At 39.2% G+C, this 16,738-nt stretch overlaps 1 protein-coding gene across 2 annotated transcripts; it reads left to right on the forward strand.

The window, feature by feature from the left end:
* Positions 1 to 554: 554 nt before the first annotated feature.
* Positions 555 to 15,337, forward strand: LOC131906136 (killer cell lectin-like receptor subfamily B member 1). Of its 2 annotated transcripts, none has more exons than XM_059256927.1 (6): positions 555 to 639; positions 10,297 to 10,395; positions 11,006 to 11,080; positions 11,629 to 11,783; positions 12,131 to 12,246; positions 15,116 to 15,337. In XM_059256927.1, exons 1-6 carry the CDS (start codon positions 555 to 557, stop codon positions 15,237 to 15,239), a joined length of 654 nt encoding a protein of 217 aa, XP_059112910.1. In that variant the 3' UTR covers positions 15,240 to 15,337. The 2 variants fall into 2 exon arrangements, with proteins under 2 accessions (XP_059112910.1, XP_059112912.1); XM_059256929.1 differs by having other exon boundaries at positions 10,297 to 10,386.
* Positions 15,338 to 16,738: the final 1,401 nt, after the last annotated feature.

The raw sequence follows: 16,738 nt of genomic DNA on the forward strand, positions 1-16,738 counted from the left end.
TAATATACCTTATTTACACTCTACCATGTGGCGGTACCTTTATTAACATGGCAGGTTCATCTCCTGTTCCCTCTGCAGCTGGCTAGTGACTCCATCTTTCTTCCTCCCAGCATTCTCCTAGTCTGGCTTTCCTGCCTAACCTTACTCTGTTCACCTATTGGCCAGTCAGCTTCTTTGTTAAACCAATCACAGTGACATATATTCACATAGCATAAAGGAATATTCCACAGCAGGTGGTCATTTACCCTGACCTTTGCCCTGAGGAAATAACTGAGAACAGATGGTTAAAGAAATAAGGACAAAAAGGCTTTTCCAGAATGTTCTCAAAATACACGCCATGTTATATGTTCTATTTGAAAGATAAGAACATGTAAACCATTTGAGAATAATGGACATCAAGTTCAGTAACTGTGGAGAAACCCTCAGCTACAAGCGTGGGTGGGTGTGGACACAGACAGCAGAGTATTCACAGCAGATTTCCTTTTGTTCATTTGGCCTCACAGAGCTTTGAGTTTGTCCTCATTCACAAGTCAGTGTCATATTTCCCACCTGTAATGGACACATCAGTGGTCTATGCTGACTTAAACTTAGCTAGGACCCAAAGATTTAGGCGTGCATCACCTCCGTCTCTTCACTCAGGTAAGTGGCTTTATTTCTCCTCTCAGTACTTGAATATCTTCTAGAGTTATTCCCATTATATTATAGTTTTAAAAGATTGCTTTGGGATGGTGAGATGAGTCCTCAGGTAAAAGCACTTGTTGCACATACCTCAAACCAGACTTCAATTTCCAATAGGTGGAAAGAGAATCACCTCCTGAAAGTCGTTCTCTGATCTCTATACCCAGTGTGGCATGCATACACCTTTAGTCACACACACACACACACACACACACACACACACACACACACACACTTATATATTCACAACTTTGGAGAGAAAGACTTAAATGTAACTTTATTCAAGGAGTTCATGAAATACGAACTGGACATCTCCTATTCAGCTTCAGTTGAAAGGGCCTCAATAAATAATATTTTACATTTATGATCAGAAAAATACTCTCAGAGACACTGCAGACTTGCTGTAATAGCTTGCCCATTTCAGATCCCGGACCAGAACATGAACACTTTGACTCAACTCTACTGCCGTTGCACCACTAGGAATTAGCATTGGGTAAAACAGGCCTCTCCTCTGCCAGAGAGTTTAGTGATCTGAGTGAATGAAATGTGCAAGACTGAGTAATACTCAAAGGAGAACATGGATGAGGGTGTGTGAGAAGGGACCAGAAACTGAGGTAGAAAATATGTCTAAAATTGTCACAAGATACTATTGCATTCTGTGATCTAACTAACCTTACTGATATCATTACAATGTTTTCACTTTAACATTCTTCCTATATTGTGAACAACTTTTTTTTTTTATCAATATTAAAGGACTTTCTGCTAGTGCTGCTGTAGGACCAGCTTCCAGCAGCTCAGGATTGAGGGGGAGCCAGAGTCAGCGGACTAATCACTCGACTTTTCTATCTGAGGGAGTAAAACTTAATTCTCTGAAGCGAGCGAGGAGGAGCTAAACTTAATTCTCTGGGGCTGGTGAAAAACGGAAACACACACACACACACACACACACACACACACACGCACACACACACACCACCACCTTTAGGGTCTTTCTATCATCTCGCTCTTATTTACTTGTTACTCTTTCCTTACCTCTATCCAAATATATCCCTTTTGTGCATTTATTTTTCCCCTTACATCTTATATACCCCAGCAGAATCTTCCAAGCAATATAAAAATTACAATGTGGTTATATTCTATTTTTTAAGTAAATGATTAAAATGAATACAAGTAAAAAAACAACACGTTTCTTATTTTCCCTTACACGATTAAATATTTTACTTATTAGAGGTGAAAAACAAACTATTCCCCAAAACCCACATACATTCATGTCCAAGCAAAAACCTGCTATAGAATAACAGCGTGTAAACAAGCAAGGTATTTTTCTCAGCCAGTTCTTTTGTTGGCAGGCTGCATTTTGTGTTTACAAAGAAAAGATCAATCACTTTATTATTTATCTTAAAAGGTAATCTTATAAAAATCTTAAAAGAATCATAAATCTAAACTTTTATATATGAAAAACAATCAGTCAGCTCTACTTTAAATCCTCAGGGTGCACACATTCATCAACAGTTTTTTATATCAGAAGTTGAGGACAGAAACAGATATGAAGAATTAATCTTTACCTTTGATAATGAACCCATCCTATCAAGAAAGGTATGTCAGCCAGCAATAGCCAGGTTGTCATTGTTTTTGGTCCCTGATCTCAATGAGTCCCTTTTTCAACAATTAGAAGTGTGCCTCTCTGAACTTTAAATTGTTCCCCAAGATTTTCTACCTCAAAGCCTTTAACAAAAACATCTTAACCTAACCTTGCCATTACTAAAAAGTTTGTTTTAGCTATGATGCACGTGAAACCCATTAATACATCTCCCAACAATAAGATTAAAAGTACTTATGCTAGCTTAGCTTCTGGGAATCAATTGTTTTCCTTAATCATCAACCTAAGCCACAGTCCATAGGGCTCCTCAAGAGAAACTCATAAGCCTTAGCTGCATGACACTTCCTTGCTCCTTTTTTTTTTTTTTTTTTTTTTTTAATCTGCCATCCCTGATTTATCAGGACAGGTAAATATCCTTCCTTTACCGGTACAAATTTTCCCATTAAACCTTTGTCACAATACCTTGCTATATTTATTAAAAAACCCTCAATCACCAAAATTCTATTTAAACTAATACTATTATTGTATAAAATCATTGCTTCAGTTAAACATTACAGTTTAAGAGGAAATCATCTTCATAATAATCCACAGGTAAAAATGCCCATTAGAACAGGATATTTCCATAAAGTAATCATATTACATTAAAGGTAGTGGGGATCTTCCCACACCCATTCATGCCATGCCAGATACCAGAGAAAAATGGCAGTAGCAAACATATAAAGGCATAGCAGTAGCAAGAGACATTCTGGGGCCAAAGCCCTGGGGCCTTGCCTATCTGAGATATACTCATTAGTGCCTTGCATTCTGGTGAGATGACCTCCTGAAGTCAATAGCCACCTGCTGCTCTCTGACCTGGCCACTGGCAGGTAGGTACTATTAAGTTATAAAAGTTAAAATCAGCAAAACGTCTAGAGGCATCAAATCAGCTTCATTATCATCTTCACATCAGAGTCAGGGGAAAGTGAGGTTTTGCCATTGCTGGGATTCCAGTGAGCCAAGATGATAGGAAGAAGCATGTTTTTCTTTTCCTTGTGGTCAAGCCTAGCAAAAGGATAGGCAAGGGCTTGTTGAAATAAATGTTAAGAAAATGAAGGTTGAGAATGACCATGAAATTTCCTCAACACTACTATCCATGGTCCCAAATTGAAAGACTGAAAAATTTGTCTACCTTCATTGTGATTATTATCCTACAAGCCATCAGCTTGCATGGAAACCAGAAGAACACAAGCAGTAGAATAAAACCAGAGCAAAGCCTGTGAAGAGAAAACACTGACCCAGTAATGAAAGAAATGAAACCGCCTGGATCCATTAGCTAAACAACTCAAACTGCGGGTGATTCAGTGTAGTGAGTAGATCTCTCAGTGAACAAACAAACAAACACAGAAAGAGGGGCATGGGCAGTGACCTGCTTTGTGGACAAATGACATAATGTTTGCTTTGATAGTAGGATGGATAAAATGTGTGTGGAGCTCATTCATTCATTCAGAAATAAGTACCTACTCTGTGTTAATATTTCTCTAGATGAAGATCCAGCTGTAAACACACGTGAACATCTTTTTCTTATAGGGTCTACATGACTGTGTAGGTGTACAGTCATTGATCACCTGCATCAAAGATTATGTGATGTTGGATGCCAGCAAGAAAACATTTAAATGGAAATTAAGATTTTTGCCTTTAGAAATGGCATCATGTAAAGCAGAGTGATCAATCAGGCCTTCCTGTGAGATGACGCTGGAATCAAGTCCTGGAAGGTATTGGGGGAACAAGGCTGAGTGTCTGAGAGATTAGTCTTCTAGGAAGCTGACCTACAAATACAAAGAGAGAAAATCCCAGTGAGGTTGTAGGGGAACATGCACGCCCAGTGTGCTGTGGAGATCAAGTCAGGAGGAATACTGTCAGATGGAAAGGGATTTGGAAAACATTCCATAAGTTCAGATCATCTTGAAGAGGAAGCCATTGAAATGAAAAGCCTGGTTAGTGGAGATGGCTTAGCATTCCATGTATACCAAAAAATGTCTGTGGCTGATTATTTCCACATAACTAAATGTGTCTTCAGTGATTAATGGCTGTTTCACTCAGTCTAATCTCAAACAGAACAGCTCAAACAGGGCAGGTTGTCTATGCAGTTCCTTATATCTAAGTGTGAAGGAGTAGCAATTTCAAAAAATCACCCAAATAGTCTTTTACTTTTAGTTAAAAAAAAAAAAAAAAAAGAAACACTTGGCATGGGCATAGGGGGAAGAATAACTGAGTACTGAATAGTGCTTTGTAGCAGACACTATGTTTTGTAACTGTTTAGGGAACACCCAGGCAGGGGAATAGGGATCCATCCCTGGTGCATGGGCAGGCATTGGGAATCCAGTACCTGTGGTGTGGTGCCTTGTGCAGCCTTGGTGCAGTGGGAAGGGGCTTGGACCTCCCTAGGCTCAGTGTACTTGGCTCTGCTGACTCCCCATGGGAGACCTTGATTTGGGGGATGTGGGGATGCGGGTTGGCTTGGGAGGGAGGGCTGGGGAGTGGGAGGAGGGGGGATCTGTGGGTGGTATGTAGAGTGAGTAGAAAATTTCTTAATAAAGAAAAATGAAAAAAGAATTCTTTCATAAATACTAAAAGTTTTTATAGTAGATATTGTCCAGTTATTTTATTTTATTTTACTTTAAAATTTTTTTTTATTTTATAATTAACTTAATTTTACATATCAGCCATGGATCCGCCCACCCTCCCTCCTCTCCCCCCCCCCCCCCGCAGACCCCCGAATCCACCCCCCATTCTCACCTTCAAGTCAAGGTCTCCCCTGGGGAGTCAGCTCAGCCTGGTAGACTCAGTTGAGGGAGGTCCAGTCCCTTCCTTCCTACACCAAGGCTGAGCAAAGTGTACCAGCATAGACCCCAGGCTCCAAAAAGCCAGCCCATGCACCAAGTAAGGACAGGTCCCTGCTCCACTGCCTTGGGGCCTCCAAAGAGTTGAAGCTCATCAACTGTCTCACTTATCCAGAGGGCCTGGTCCAGTTCCATGGGGGCTCCTCAGCCATTGGTTCATAGTTTATGTGTTTCCACTAGTTTGGCTATTTGTCCCGTGCCTTTTCCAATCATGGTCTCAATATCTCTCCCTCATACAATCCCTCTTCTCTCTTGCTGATTGGACTCCTGGAGCTCCACCTGGGGCTTGGCCATGGATCTCTGCATCCACTTCCATTAGACACTGGATGAGAGTTCTATTATGACAGCCAAGGTGTTCGGCCATCCGATTACCAGAGCAGGTCAGCTCAGGCACTCTCTCAACCATTGCTAGTAGTCTATTGTGGAGGTATCTTTGTGGATTTCTGGGGACCTCTATAGCACTCTGCTTCTTCCTATTCCCCTGGGGTCTTCATTCATCATGGTATCTCCCTCTCCATTCTCCCTCTCTGCTCCTGATCCAGCTGGGACCACCTGTTCCCCTAAGCTCTCTTTCCCCTGACCCTTGCCCTCCATTACCCCCACCACCACACACACACCCAGTTTGCTCATGTAGATCTCATCCATTTCTCTGTCATTGGGCAATCTCTGTGTCTTTTTTAGGGTTCTCTTTACTAGGTAGCCTCCCTAGAGTTGTGAGTTGCAGTCTGGTTATCCTTTGCTTTACATCTAGTATCCACTTATGAGTGAGTACATACCATGTTTGTCTTTCTGAGTCTGGGTTACCTCACTCAGGGTGATATTTTCTAGTTCCATCCATTTGCCTGCAAACCTCATGATGTCATTGTTTTTCTCTGCTGAGTAGTAATCCATTGTGTATATGTACCACATTTTCTTTATTCATTCTTCAGTTGAAGGGCATCTAGGTTATTTCCGGGTTCTGGCTATTACAAATAATGCCGATATGAACATAGTTGAGCATGTGTCCTTGTGGTATGATTGAGCATTTCTTGGGTATATGCCCATGAGTGGTATAGCTGGGTCTTGAGGGAGATTGATTCCCAATTTTCTAAGAAAGCGCCATATTGATTTCCAAAGTGGCTATGCAAGTTTGCATTCCCAAAAACAGTGGAGGAATGTTCCCCTTGCTCCACATCCTCTCCAACATAAGCTGTCTTCAGTGTTTTTGATCTTAGCCATTCTGACAGGTGTAAGATCATATCTCAGAGTCGTTTTGATTTGCATTTCCCTGATGACTAACAATGTTGAGCAATTCCTTAAATGTCTTTCAGCCATTTGAGATTCTTCTGTTGAGAATTCTCTGTTTAGCTCTATAGCCCATTTTTAAATTGGACTGTTGGGTATTTTGATGTCGAATTTCTTGAGTTCTTTATATGTTCTGGATATCAGCCCTCTGTGAGATGTGGGGTTGGTGAAAATCTTCTCCAATTCTGTAGGCTGTCATTTTGTCTTGTTGACAGTGTCTTTGCCCTACAAAAGCTTCTCAGTTTCAAGAGGTCCCATTTATTAATTATTTCTCTCAGTGTCTGTGCTACTGGTGTTATATTTAGGAAGTGATCTCCAGTGCCAATGCATTCAAGACTACTTCCTTCTCTTCTATCAGGTTCAGAGTAACTGGATTTATGTTGAGGTCCTTGATCCACTTGGACTTAAGTTTTGTGCATGGTGACAGATATGGATCTATTTGCAGTCTTCTACATGTTGACATCCAGTTATGCATGCACCATTTGTTGAAGATGCTTTCTTTTTTCCATTGTATAGTTTTGGCTTCTTTGTCAAAAATTGTATGTTCATCGGTATGCAGATTAATGTCAGGGTTAATGTCTTCAGTTTGGTTTCATTGGTCCACTTGTCAGTTTTTATGCCAGTACCAAGCTGTTTTTATTACTGTAGCTCTATAATAGAGCTTGAAGTCAGGGATTGTGATGCCTCCAGAGGTTGTTTTATTGTACAGGGTTCTTTTGGCTATCCTGGGTTTTTTGTTTTTGTTCTTTCCAGGTCTGTAAAGAATTGTGGTGGTATTTTGATGGGGATTGCATTGAATCTGTAGATTGCTTTTGGTAAGATTATCATTTTTACCATGTTAATCCTACCTATCCATGAGCATGGGAGAGCTTTCCATTTTCTGGCATCTTCTTCAATTTTATTTTACAGATGAGGAAATTTCTGGTATATGATGGTTAAACGTGTTGCACCCAATATCACATTGTACTGCATTATGTGATGTTATATTATGATAAATTTGAAATATGATTGTTCTGAATAGTTGAATTTAGTAAAAACCATCAAACTAGTTACTGTATGAAAATAATTCTATCTTATTAAAACAGAATTTCAGGTGTGAAAAGTTTGAGAAAAGAGAGAAATGAGAAATAATGCATATATATAAAACAGAAAATATGACTTATTAGGCTTATTTACTGGGCTTAGTCGCCATGTGCCACACCAGTCTTCAGGAGTAATTCTAGGCTGTTATACACTGATCTTCTCATATTCAGGGTATCTTTGATATCTTGGATTTTTCTATCATGTGTCTCCTTGTCCAGTAACACAGCATGTCATACACAGCAGAAATTACCATCCATGGTACTACTTCTCAAGTCCAGTGCCTATATGTTTCCTTCCATGACAGTCTTGTATCTGACCATACATTGCTCACTGTCCACAAAATATTGCTTACAGAACCTCTTCATATGAGATTAAATCTCTTCTATAAAATGGGGGTTTTGCACAGGTATTATGTGGGTATCCCTGTGTGCTTTAGATAATCTTCAGATTACCTATAGTATCTAAGAAGATCTCAATGCTATGCTAAGAAGATCTCAATGCTATGCAAATAGCTGTTATAAGTATTTATCTAGAAAATATGATGGGGAAAGTAAGTATGGGTTCAATAGATTTTTATATGTGCCAAGTTTTAGTCAGCAGTGAACTACTGGGTCTACAGATACGGAGATGAGTAGTTCTTAAGGCTAAGGTGAGATGTCTCTTACCTCCTGGGAACATTTCTACTCCTTCTGTCTCTCTTTTTTTGTTTTTCCCCAAGAACATTTAAAAATGATGTAACTTAATGATTGTCAGCATCATAAAGCTGCTCTAAAGTCCTGAGACCTCTAGTGTTTGTCTGAAATCTGAATCATATAATTCAGCCACCTAAGATCATGAGAAAAAAGGAAAAAAAAAAGACAAAATAGAAATGGACACATGGGCAATTATGGACCACACAACAAGAATAAAGGTGCAATTTAGCACATCTGGTTTCAAATTTTAACAGGTAACACAAAGCATGCCATCACTTATACCAGGAAATATTTAGAAACAAAAGAAAACTAACAAAAATAGGAATAAGTCTGTAGCTGTAGAAATCAGGAATCCCTAGCCATGCATGGTGGTTCCAGTACTTGAGAAGTGGATACAGGGGCATCAGATATTCAAGGGCATCCTTATCCACAGAGGGAGTGTGGGACTAGCCTAAGCTATAGGAAACCCAATCTGAGAAATAGAACAAAGCAAAACAAAAAGCAACAGAAGAGCTTTGCTCAGAATGGCACAGTATTTGTTCTAATAACTAAATCTGGAAAACTGTTTGTAAAATGCTAATACATGGAATTGTTAGAAACTAAATGAGAGCAATTAAATTAGATTGTGATTGTGATTAAATTAGAGGTGCAATGGCCAGCTAATGTTTCTCCTTATTACCTTTTAAACAAAACTTATTGTTTTACATATTTAACCCACATGTTAAAAATTGTCTAGCAGAAAGTTAAATTCACAAAATTGTGGTACATGATTACCACATCTCAAAAATTAATAAAGTTCATTGTCTAATAAGCATAAGACATCCATTGTTGATACAGTTACCAAGGAAAGCAGAGATATCAAATATGTTGTTTAGGCAGAGCAGTGTGGTAGACATGGTGTATGTCATGTTATATAGGAGGCACAGATGACCCTATGCTCACAGACAAACACTAGAAGAATCAGGGATGTTAAACTCACAAGGTTGTTACTTCAAAGGAAGGGATGCATAACCTGTTATCCATCCGGAAAGCTGGGTTGTATTTTATCCTCTGGTGACTATTGTGTTGTCTGTGTGGTTGAGACCTCAATGGATCATCTCCAGGAACTTTACCGTGATCTTGTCAATATATAGAATATCTTTATGGGTGATGTCACAGGTACTTTATAAAGAGTTTTGATGTAGTCACATCTTAAGCTTTATTGTGCACATGATATGGAGTTAGTTATCACCAGTAAAGTTTTTACTCAATTGTGCTGTGCTTCAAAATGCCTAAAATAAACTGCTTGTGGTCAGATGCTTGAAGTGTGAACCGACACCAGCTACTTAGCCATGTTGAACCAAACTGCCTTCTTGCCTCCAGCAGATCATTATACTGCTGGCTGTGGTGGTCACAGAGATTCCCACAATGTTATAAAACAGCACCCCTTATTTGCTATAGACATAGTGTATGTCATGTTACAGCACAGTACCTCCTTATTTGCCACTTCAGTGTCTGCAACTTCTAATACTCAACCATTAACTATAAAATTCTAGGAATAAGTAACTCAATGTTTTAAGCTGGACACAGCCCTGAGCAGCAATGATGAGATCTCACAGTGTCTAGGTCAAGAAGTGACTCACTAGTCACCAGTGCTTGTGTCCTAGTTACCCTCACTCACTCAGTGATGGCCCCAAATTGAAAAAGTAGTGAAAGCAACAGCCCTGTATTCTAAAGAGAAACCATAATTCCTTTAAATGAAAGGTGATAGTACAAAGTGCTCCACCTAGTGGATAAATTTGTTTTTACTGTCACACATCAAATTGTGAAAGAGCCACTAGGTGTATTTTGGACTTAGGATGGAAACTCCCTCCCATCCCTGTGTGTGTGTGTGTGTGTGTGTGTGTGTGTGTGTGTGTGTGTGTGTGTGTGTTTTATACACAGAGTGTAGCACTATCTCCAGTGTTAGTCAGTCCACTAGGAGTGTTGGAAAAGAGTCCATGTAGTTGAGAGAGGTCCTGTGCAGTGACAAAATCACCTCTCACTTTTATCCCAGATGCACTCAAGTGGATTTAACAAGTGCATTCTTTGCACTTCCTAGATGCCTGTCGGTGCCCACGCTGGCATCGGTTGGCTCTGAAACTCAGCTGTGCTGGGCTGATCCTTCTTGTCTTGAGTCTGACTGGACTCAGTGTCTCAGGTAAGTGAGAGAAGAGCTTTAGTGTCATAATTTCCACATAAACATTAGTCCTCTTCACAGCACTTGGCCACCTTGAGCCTAGGGGGAGGTCAGTGACATCGGATGTTACAGGACAATATTCTGTGTCTACTGCAGAAACCTCACAATTCTTCCATGCTTACTTTTTGTGAGAACTTACAGGGTATGACATATGTGCATCTAGAATTATAAAAATAAAAGCCACAATTATGAAAAAATATGTCAACATAGAAAACTAAAAGGCCCCATATTTAGCTTATTACATGTCTCTAAACCTCCCCTTGGGGTGGGTGTGATTGAGGATGGGCAAATGTGACTGGGAGCAACCTGAGAGTTTCAGCAACACCCACAGATTGGCTTGTCAATCAGGTGATATGCAACCTCAGAGCTTGTGTGAATCCATGTGTTCTGTGTGTTTCTTGTTCATACATCCCATCTAAAAAACTTGTTCCTTAATCCAATTTGCTAATATTTTACCCTCAGTCCAGATTTTCAGATGAAATAACTTGATTTCCTGAAATAAGAAATAGAACACTGGTTCTACCATTTGTTTCAGTGTTTAATTCTCTCTATGTGTTTCGTTATTTACTAGTGCAATTCTTAGTGCAAAAACCACCAAGAGAAAAATGCAGTGTTACTGCACAAGAGAACATGGCTGAACCAACAAGTAATTGTGTGGCTTGAATTTTCTGAATATAAGAGGTGTTTTTTTGTTTTTTTGTTTTGTTTTTTTTACAGGAAATGTGAGTTACCTCAGTCAAAATTTACAACAGTCCTCCATAAAGACACAAAATCACCATGGATTTATGTCTGAGAAGATGTTTATAAAAATGTTAAGAACTTATGGAGAGTCAAAGTTTGTAAGTGTTGGTTCTGTGAACCACACTGAAGCTGGGTGACCTTGACATCTATGATCTTAGGCACCTGACCACGCTGCCTGGGGCTGCTGGTACACATCATCCCTAAAAGGCAGATATCAAGTTAAAAAGTGGAATATTTGATTATTTTAATGAACATGTTAAACAGTTTACTTTGTCTAAAGTTAATTAGTAGAAACAAAACATAAAAAAATCATTTGTCATTAATTATGATTCCTTGATATATGACAGCATTAACCTGTTCCAGCATCTGCTAAAGAAGGAACTACTGTGTGGAGTTGATTGTGGTGCAGCAGGAACAGGGCAGAAATAGAACATGTCTTCTTTCTCACTCTAGGGAGTTCAGCCGTACTAACGTGCCCGAAAGATTGGCATCCATACCGGGATAAATGCTTATTTATTTCTCAAACTTCCAGAACTTGGACTGAAGGTCTAGCTGACTGCTCTGTGAAAGAAGCCACTTTGCTACTTATTGAAAATGAAGAAGAATTGGTAAATTGTTAAATAAAATTGCTCAGTTAGAACATAACACTTTTATTAAGCTATGTTGACTTCTCTGGACTTTAGCTAATGGTCTATGCTGAGGAAGTGGAGAGTGGATTTTAAACAGCTCATAATCTAGGAGACTAATCGTATTTATGAGTTACTAACTGAAAATAATGGGATGAATCAATTAAAAGTAGAAATATATAGAGGTCAGTTTCATGAAGAAGAGGATTCTGCTGGTGGAGAGCTAGGATGGACTTCAAACAGCAGTAATAGTGTTTTAGAAGATGAATAGAAGAAAGAAAGTCATGAATAAACAGAAGATTAAGTCTCCCACTAGGTTTTGATTATAGAGATTTATTCAGGACATTTCAAAGAAAAAAGGACATCAGTTTTCTATTGGACTAAATGATGTACAAGTGGAGAAGATCTGGAAGTGGATAAACGGCTCTAGTTTAAATCTTCAGCTGTAAGTAGTAAATGAGCTAATTTGACTATTCATATCACATTCATTTTACTGAAAATTGAATTTTGTAATTTTGGTTTAGTTTATAAATTCTTGAGATGGTTGAAATAGGCTGAAAAGACAATTCCAAAATTAGCTGAAAATTCTCATGTAGAAGTAGACATCAACTCTTTATAATAATGTGTGTGTATTTATTTGCAATGGAATTTTAAAAGACAGGACATAGATTAATCTCTTAGCTTTAGAGATAAAATAGCTTTAAATGCCTACTTGGAATACATAGATTTTCTTTCTCTCTTTCTTTTTTCACATACACATTGACACACAGAAATAAAAAAGTAATGTTTTCACTTAGGTGTGTGTGCCTGAGTATGTGTGTACCATATATATGCAGGAGCCTACAGTGGTCAGGAAAGGGCATCAGATTCCCTGGAACTGGAGTTAGAGATGATTGTGAGCTGCCCTGTGGGTGCTGGAATTTGAACCTGGGTCCTCTGCAAGAGCAGTAAGCAATCTTAACACCTCAGCTATCTCTCCAGCCCCTACACAGAAACTCTTAAGCAGTACTTTAGAATTGTGGCAAAAATGTTACCACATACCATGGTGTGTCATGAAATGAATTTCTTTAGGTAGAATCAATATGGACATTGCTGTTTAAAAATAATTTCACACATAGTAAGATTTGATTTTTTTCTTTGTGTGTTGAGTTTTTGTGTGTTTGTAATTCTACTATGATGTAAAATGCTTACTTAATTTTGATTTATAGTAAAAAAAATTATAATAAGTGAAAAAATAACATGTAAGGCAGAGGATTTAGCTCAGTTGCTGTGTGATTTTACTCTGGATAAAAGGATGCTCTGATTAGACAGCAGTGACCAGGTAAATTTGGAGGCCGTCATGCTACAGTAGAAAGAGAGTCAGTCAAACTGGCTTTTGTTTTAACTGGACTGTGTAGCATGAATTGTTAGAAGGTCTTATTAATAAAAACAAACTTGGAGCCAGGTATTGGGGTGAATGCTGAATGATCAGAGAAACAGAACAAGCCACCTCGCCAATTCCTCAGCTGATCTTGTTTCCTCAAACTGGAAGCCTCTGTGTCCTCATCCAAATGGATCTCAGCTGAACTGCTGCTAAAAGCCTAAAAGCTCAACAAGACTCTAGTTCCTGGTCCTCAAGCCTTAAATACCTTTCTGCTTCCTGCCATCACTTCCTGGGATTAAAGGTGTGTGTCACTATGCCTGGCTGTTTCCAGTGTGGCTTTGAACTCAGAGATCCAAATGGACCTCTGCCTCCTAAATGCTAGGATTAAAAGCATGTTCTACCACCGTCTAACCTCTATGTTTAATATAGTGGCTATTCTGTTCTCTGGCCTCCAGATAAGTTTATTGGGGTGCACAATGTATCTACCACTGGAGTGAGAAAATGGCTCTGGGTAAAAGCTCTAGCTGTGCAAACCTCACAGTTTGAGTTCAGTCAACAGAACCCTTATAAAAAGTCATACACAGGAGCACACATCTGTATCACAGCTGGGAGGTGGAGACAGGAGAACCACCCAGGAACACCTGGGCCAGTGAGCCAGGAGCACACAGCACAGTGGTAGAAACAAGGTAGAAAGGGAGCCCCCCCGCAAAAAAAAAATATTGTCCTCTGACTCTTGCACTTGCTCTAATCCTTCCCCTTTCTCTTCCTCCCCCCTACTCTCTCTCTCTCTCACACATACACATAAAGTAAGTATTTATTTTAACTCCCTGAGCTCTGGTTTTCAGGTAAGGAGAAGAAGGGAAAAATTTAAAATTTTTTGCAAGCAGGATTATTTTGGGGATTAAATGAGGTAACATTAGCGCCTCACTAAAAGTCTGGCTGAGTAAGGCCTGGGAATCCATCAAAGGCTTTTTGAAAAGAACTCATTAATTTGAACAGATTGGCCTTAAGAAAGTGATCTTTAAGATTGAAGAAAGAAGCTAAAGGACGGAAAAAATAAAATTCAGGGACAGTTATAGAAGCCCAGTTGAGGGAAGATCATAGTTTGATTAACATGCTGGGCACTAGGGTGACATCAAATTTGCTGCTAAGGTCAAGGGGCTCCATGAAGAAATAAACAGAGGTGAAGGAACAGCTGTGAGGGAGCCCTGCCTACTGCCTGATGTGTGACATTCTCTGCTGGATACAGGCTAGTTTTGAACTCACCCCTTCCTTGTAATCACCCCAGAAGATGCCTGTGTTACTGCTTGACTTCTGGTCTCATTCCCACCTGCAGCTATCCTCAGGAATGCTGGATGTGGGACTAGTGTCGTGATTAACCAAAGACCCACCAGACTCTGGGATGAGACAGGAAGGAACCCGATTCTGTTCCACATGAATTGATGCTCTTTATCTCTCTGCATCCAATCCTATAGACCCACTCACTGTGTATACTCTGTATGTTGAATACATTCACCGAACACCTACTGTATGTAACTATTATCATACATTCATGCATTCTCAATGCCTTACCTAAACATTAGCTGGTTATATTCTCTATATTTAAGGAAACTCAAGCTCAACAAAATGAAAATGCTTTCTACATGATCACATGACATGTTAATAGTAGAACTGGGAGTTTTCATGCCTGATTCCCAAACCTCCTCCTTTTCATATTTCCTGATAAAGATTCTTGCTGGACTAATTTTTCTCCAGTGATGGTGCAACTGAAATTTCTAGAGGTTTCTATCAGCTGTATCTTTAATGTTTATATGTGTTTATAATGTTTGTTACTGTGTTTGCTATGCTTAAACACTATGTAATCTGAAGCATTCTTAAATGTCCAAAATGGCTGATGTAAAAATTGTTAGAAAATTCTAAACACTAGGAGCAGCTATTATTTGTTCTTCAGATTACAGATCACTGGCAAGGATAAAGAAAACAGCTGTGCCTTCATCTCACAGACAGAAGTGTTTTCTGACATCTGTTCTTCCAACAACCGCTGGATCTGCCAAAAGAAAAGGAAACATGTCTGAAATCCTGTGTCCCGACTATTGATTGCAAATCTCATTTCTTTTACTTTACCATCCTCACCCAATCTCTGCATTGAACTGTCAGTGCTGTCGGCCCTCCCAGTGCAGTTAGTGGCACAGAGCATGGACTATAAAACCACTTTGACTCTTACAGGTGCTCACTTCCAATTTCTTTTTCTATAAATATAAATGTACACATACACAGATGTGCCATTCTAGCAGAGGTGTTCCACAGAAGGAAGCCCAGGCCAGCAAGGGGCACTGGAGGCCTTGTGTGCCCTTTGCTGATTTCTGTGCCTGAGGTCATCTGCAGAAAACTTTACAGAGTCCTGTTCTTTGCTGGACTTTCTCCCCTCTCCCCTACCCCAAGTCATGTCGCATCTGAGCTGTAGAACCTTGATTTCAGTTTTTACTCTTGACATTGATAACAGAGGCCCAGAGTTGGGAAGGGAAGAGTTTGTTTTTTATTGAAACCTCCAAAATTCATAATTGAATAATGTGATAATGAGAGTGACTCTAGGTAAAGTGAGCTCTGTCAACATGACACCTCCCACTCTGCTGTGATCCACTAGCAGATCGTGGAGAGTTGGTGGCACCTTGGTGCTGGGCTTGTCAGTCTCCAGAGCTGTGAGACAGGAAGGTCTCCAGGTTTTACTACGGTAACAAAAACCGATTAAGATAAGTCCCAAACTCATCCCATTGTTGCACAGGCCTTCTCATTTTTATTTTCTCATCACTTCTTTCTTCTACACCTCTCCTAGCTTATGGCTCATACACAAACTGTAGGAAGTATGCGGCTAAACATTTGATTATTTTAGTGGAAAATAAATGACATCTTTTCAATTCTTCAGTTAGAGAAACTTAAAAAAATAAGTATTCATTCTGATAAATCTCTTGTATATCAACTTTTATTAAAAAATTGGCAAATTTTTAGTAGTAATCAAAAGAAGAATAAAATTGAATTCACTATATAAGGAGGCATAATAAAATTTGTATTAAAATAGATATCTATATACTCTAGTCACTCATTGTCCAGTTTGATTACTTAAATTTAAGCATATGCTACAGTCCAAGTAAATTTTCAATTAAAAATAATTTTCAAATAAAAATATATTATTTTGTGTGTATGGATGTTCTGCTTGCATGTGTGTCTGTGCATCATGTCCATGCAGTGCCCTTGGAAGCCAGAAGGGGCACTGGATCCCCTGAGACTGGAGTTACAGATGGGTGAAAGCAGCAATGTGGGTGCTGGGATCAAACCTGGATCATCTGCCTGATCAGACGATGCTCCTAACCACCAAGCCATTTCAAAATCTCAATTTACATGTCATAAATAAGTACTTACATTGTTGTTGTTCATAACTTTCCAATATATCAAAGAATAATTCATTTGTGAAAATTCTTAGCAAAAAATTACTGAGGAAAACCTTTCAGGGAAAAGCAGCACTGTGAATCAATCATTAACAATGGTGAAGTTTTGGAAAGATCCTCTAACTGTTAAG

This window comes from Peromyscus eremicus, chromosome 3 (genome assembly GCF_949786415.1).
Source record: "Peromyscus eremicus chromosome 3, PerEre_H2_v1, whole genome shotgun sequence".
NCBI classification, from domain to species: domain Eukaryota; kingdom Metazoa; phylum Chordata; class Mammalia; order Rodentia; family Cricetidae; genus Peromyscus; species Peromyscus eremicus.

Excerpts from the sequence above, each read along its gene's own strand:
- LOC131906136 (XM_059256927.1), top strand. The coding sequence starts at position 555 with ATGGACACATCAGTGGTCTATGCTGACTTAAACTTAGCTAGGACCCAA. Across the intron at positions 640-10,296 it reads ACCTCCGTCTCTTCACTCAG|ATGCCTGTCGGTGCCCACGC; the intron begins GTAAGTGGCTTT and ends TGCACTTCCTAG. Across the intron at positions 10,396-11,005 it reads GACTGGACTCAGTGTCTCAG|TGCAATTCTTAGTGCAAAAA; the intron begins GTAAGTGAGAGA and ends GTTATTTACTAG.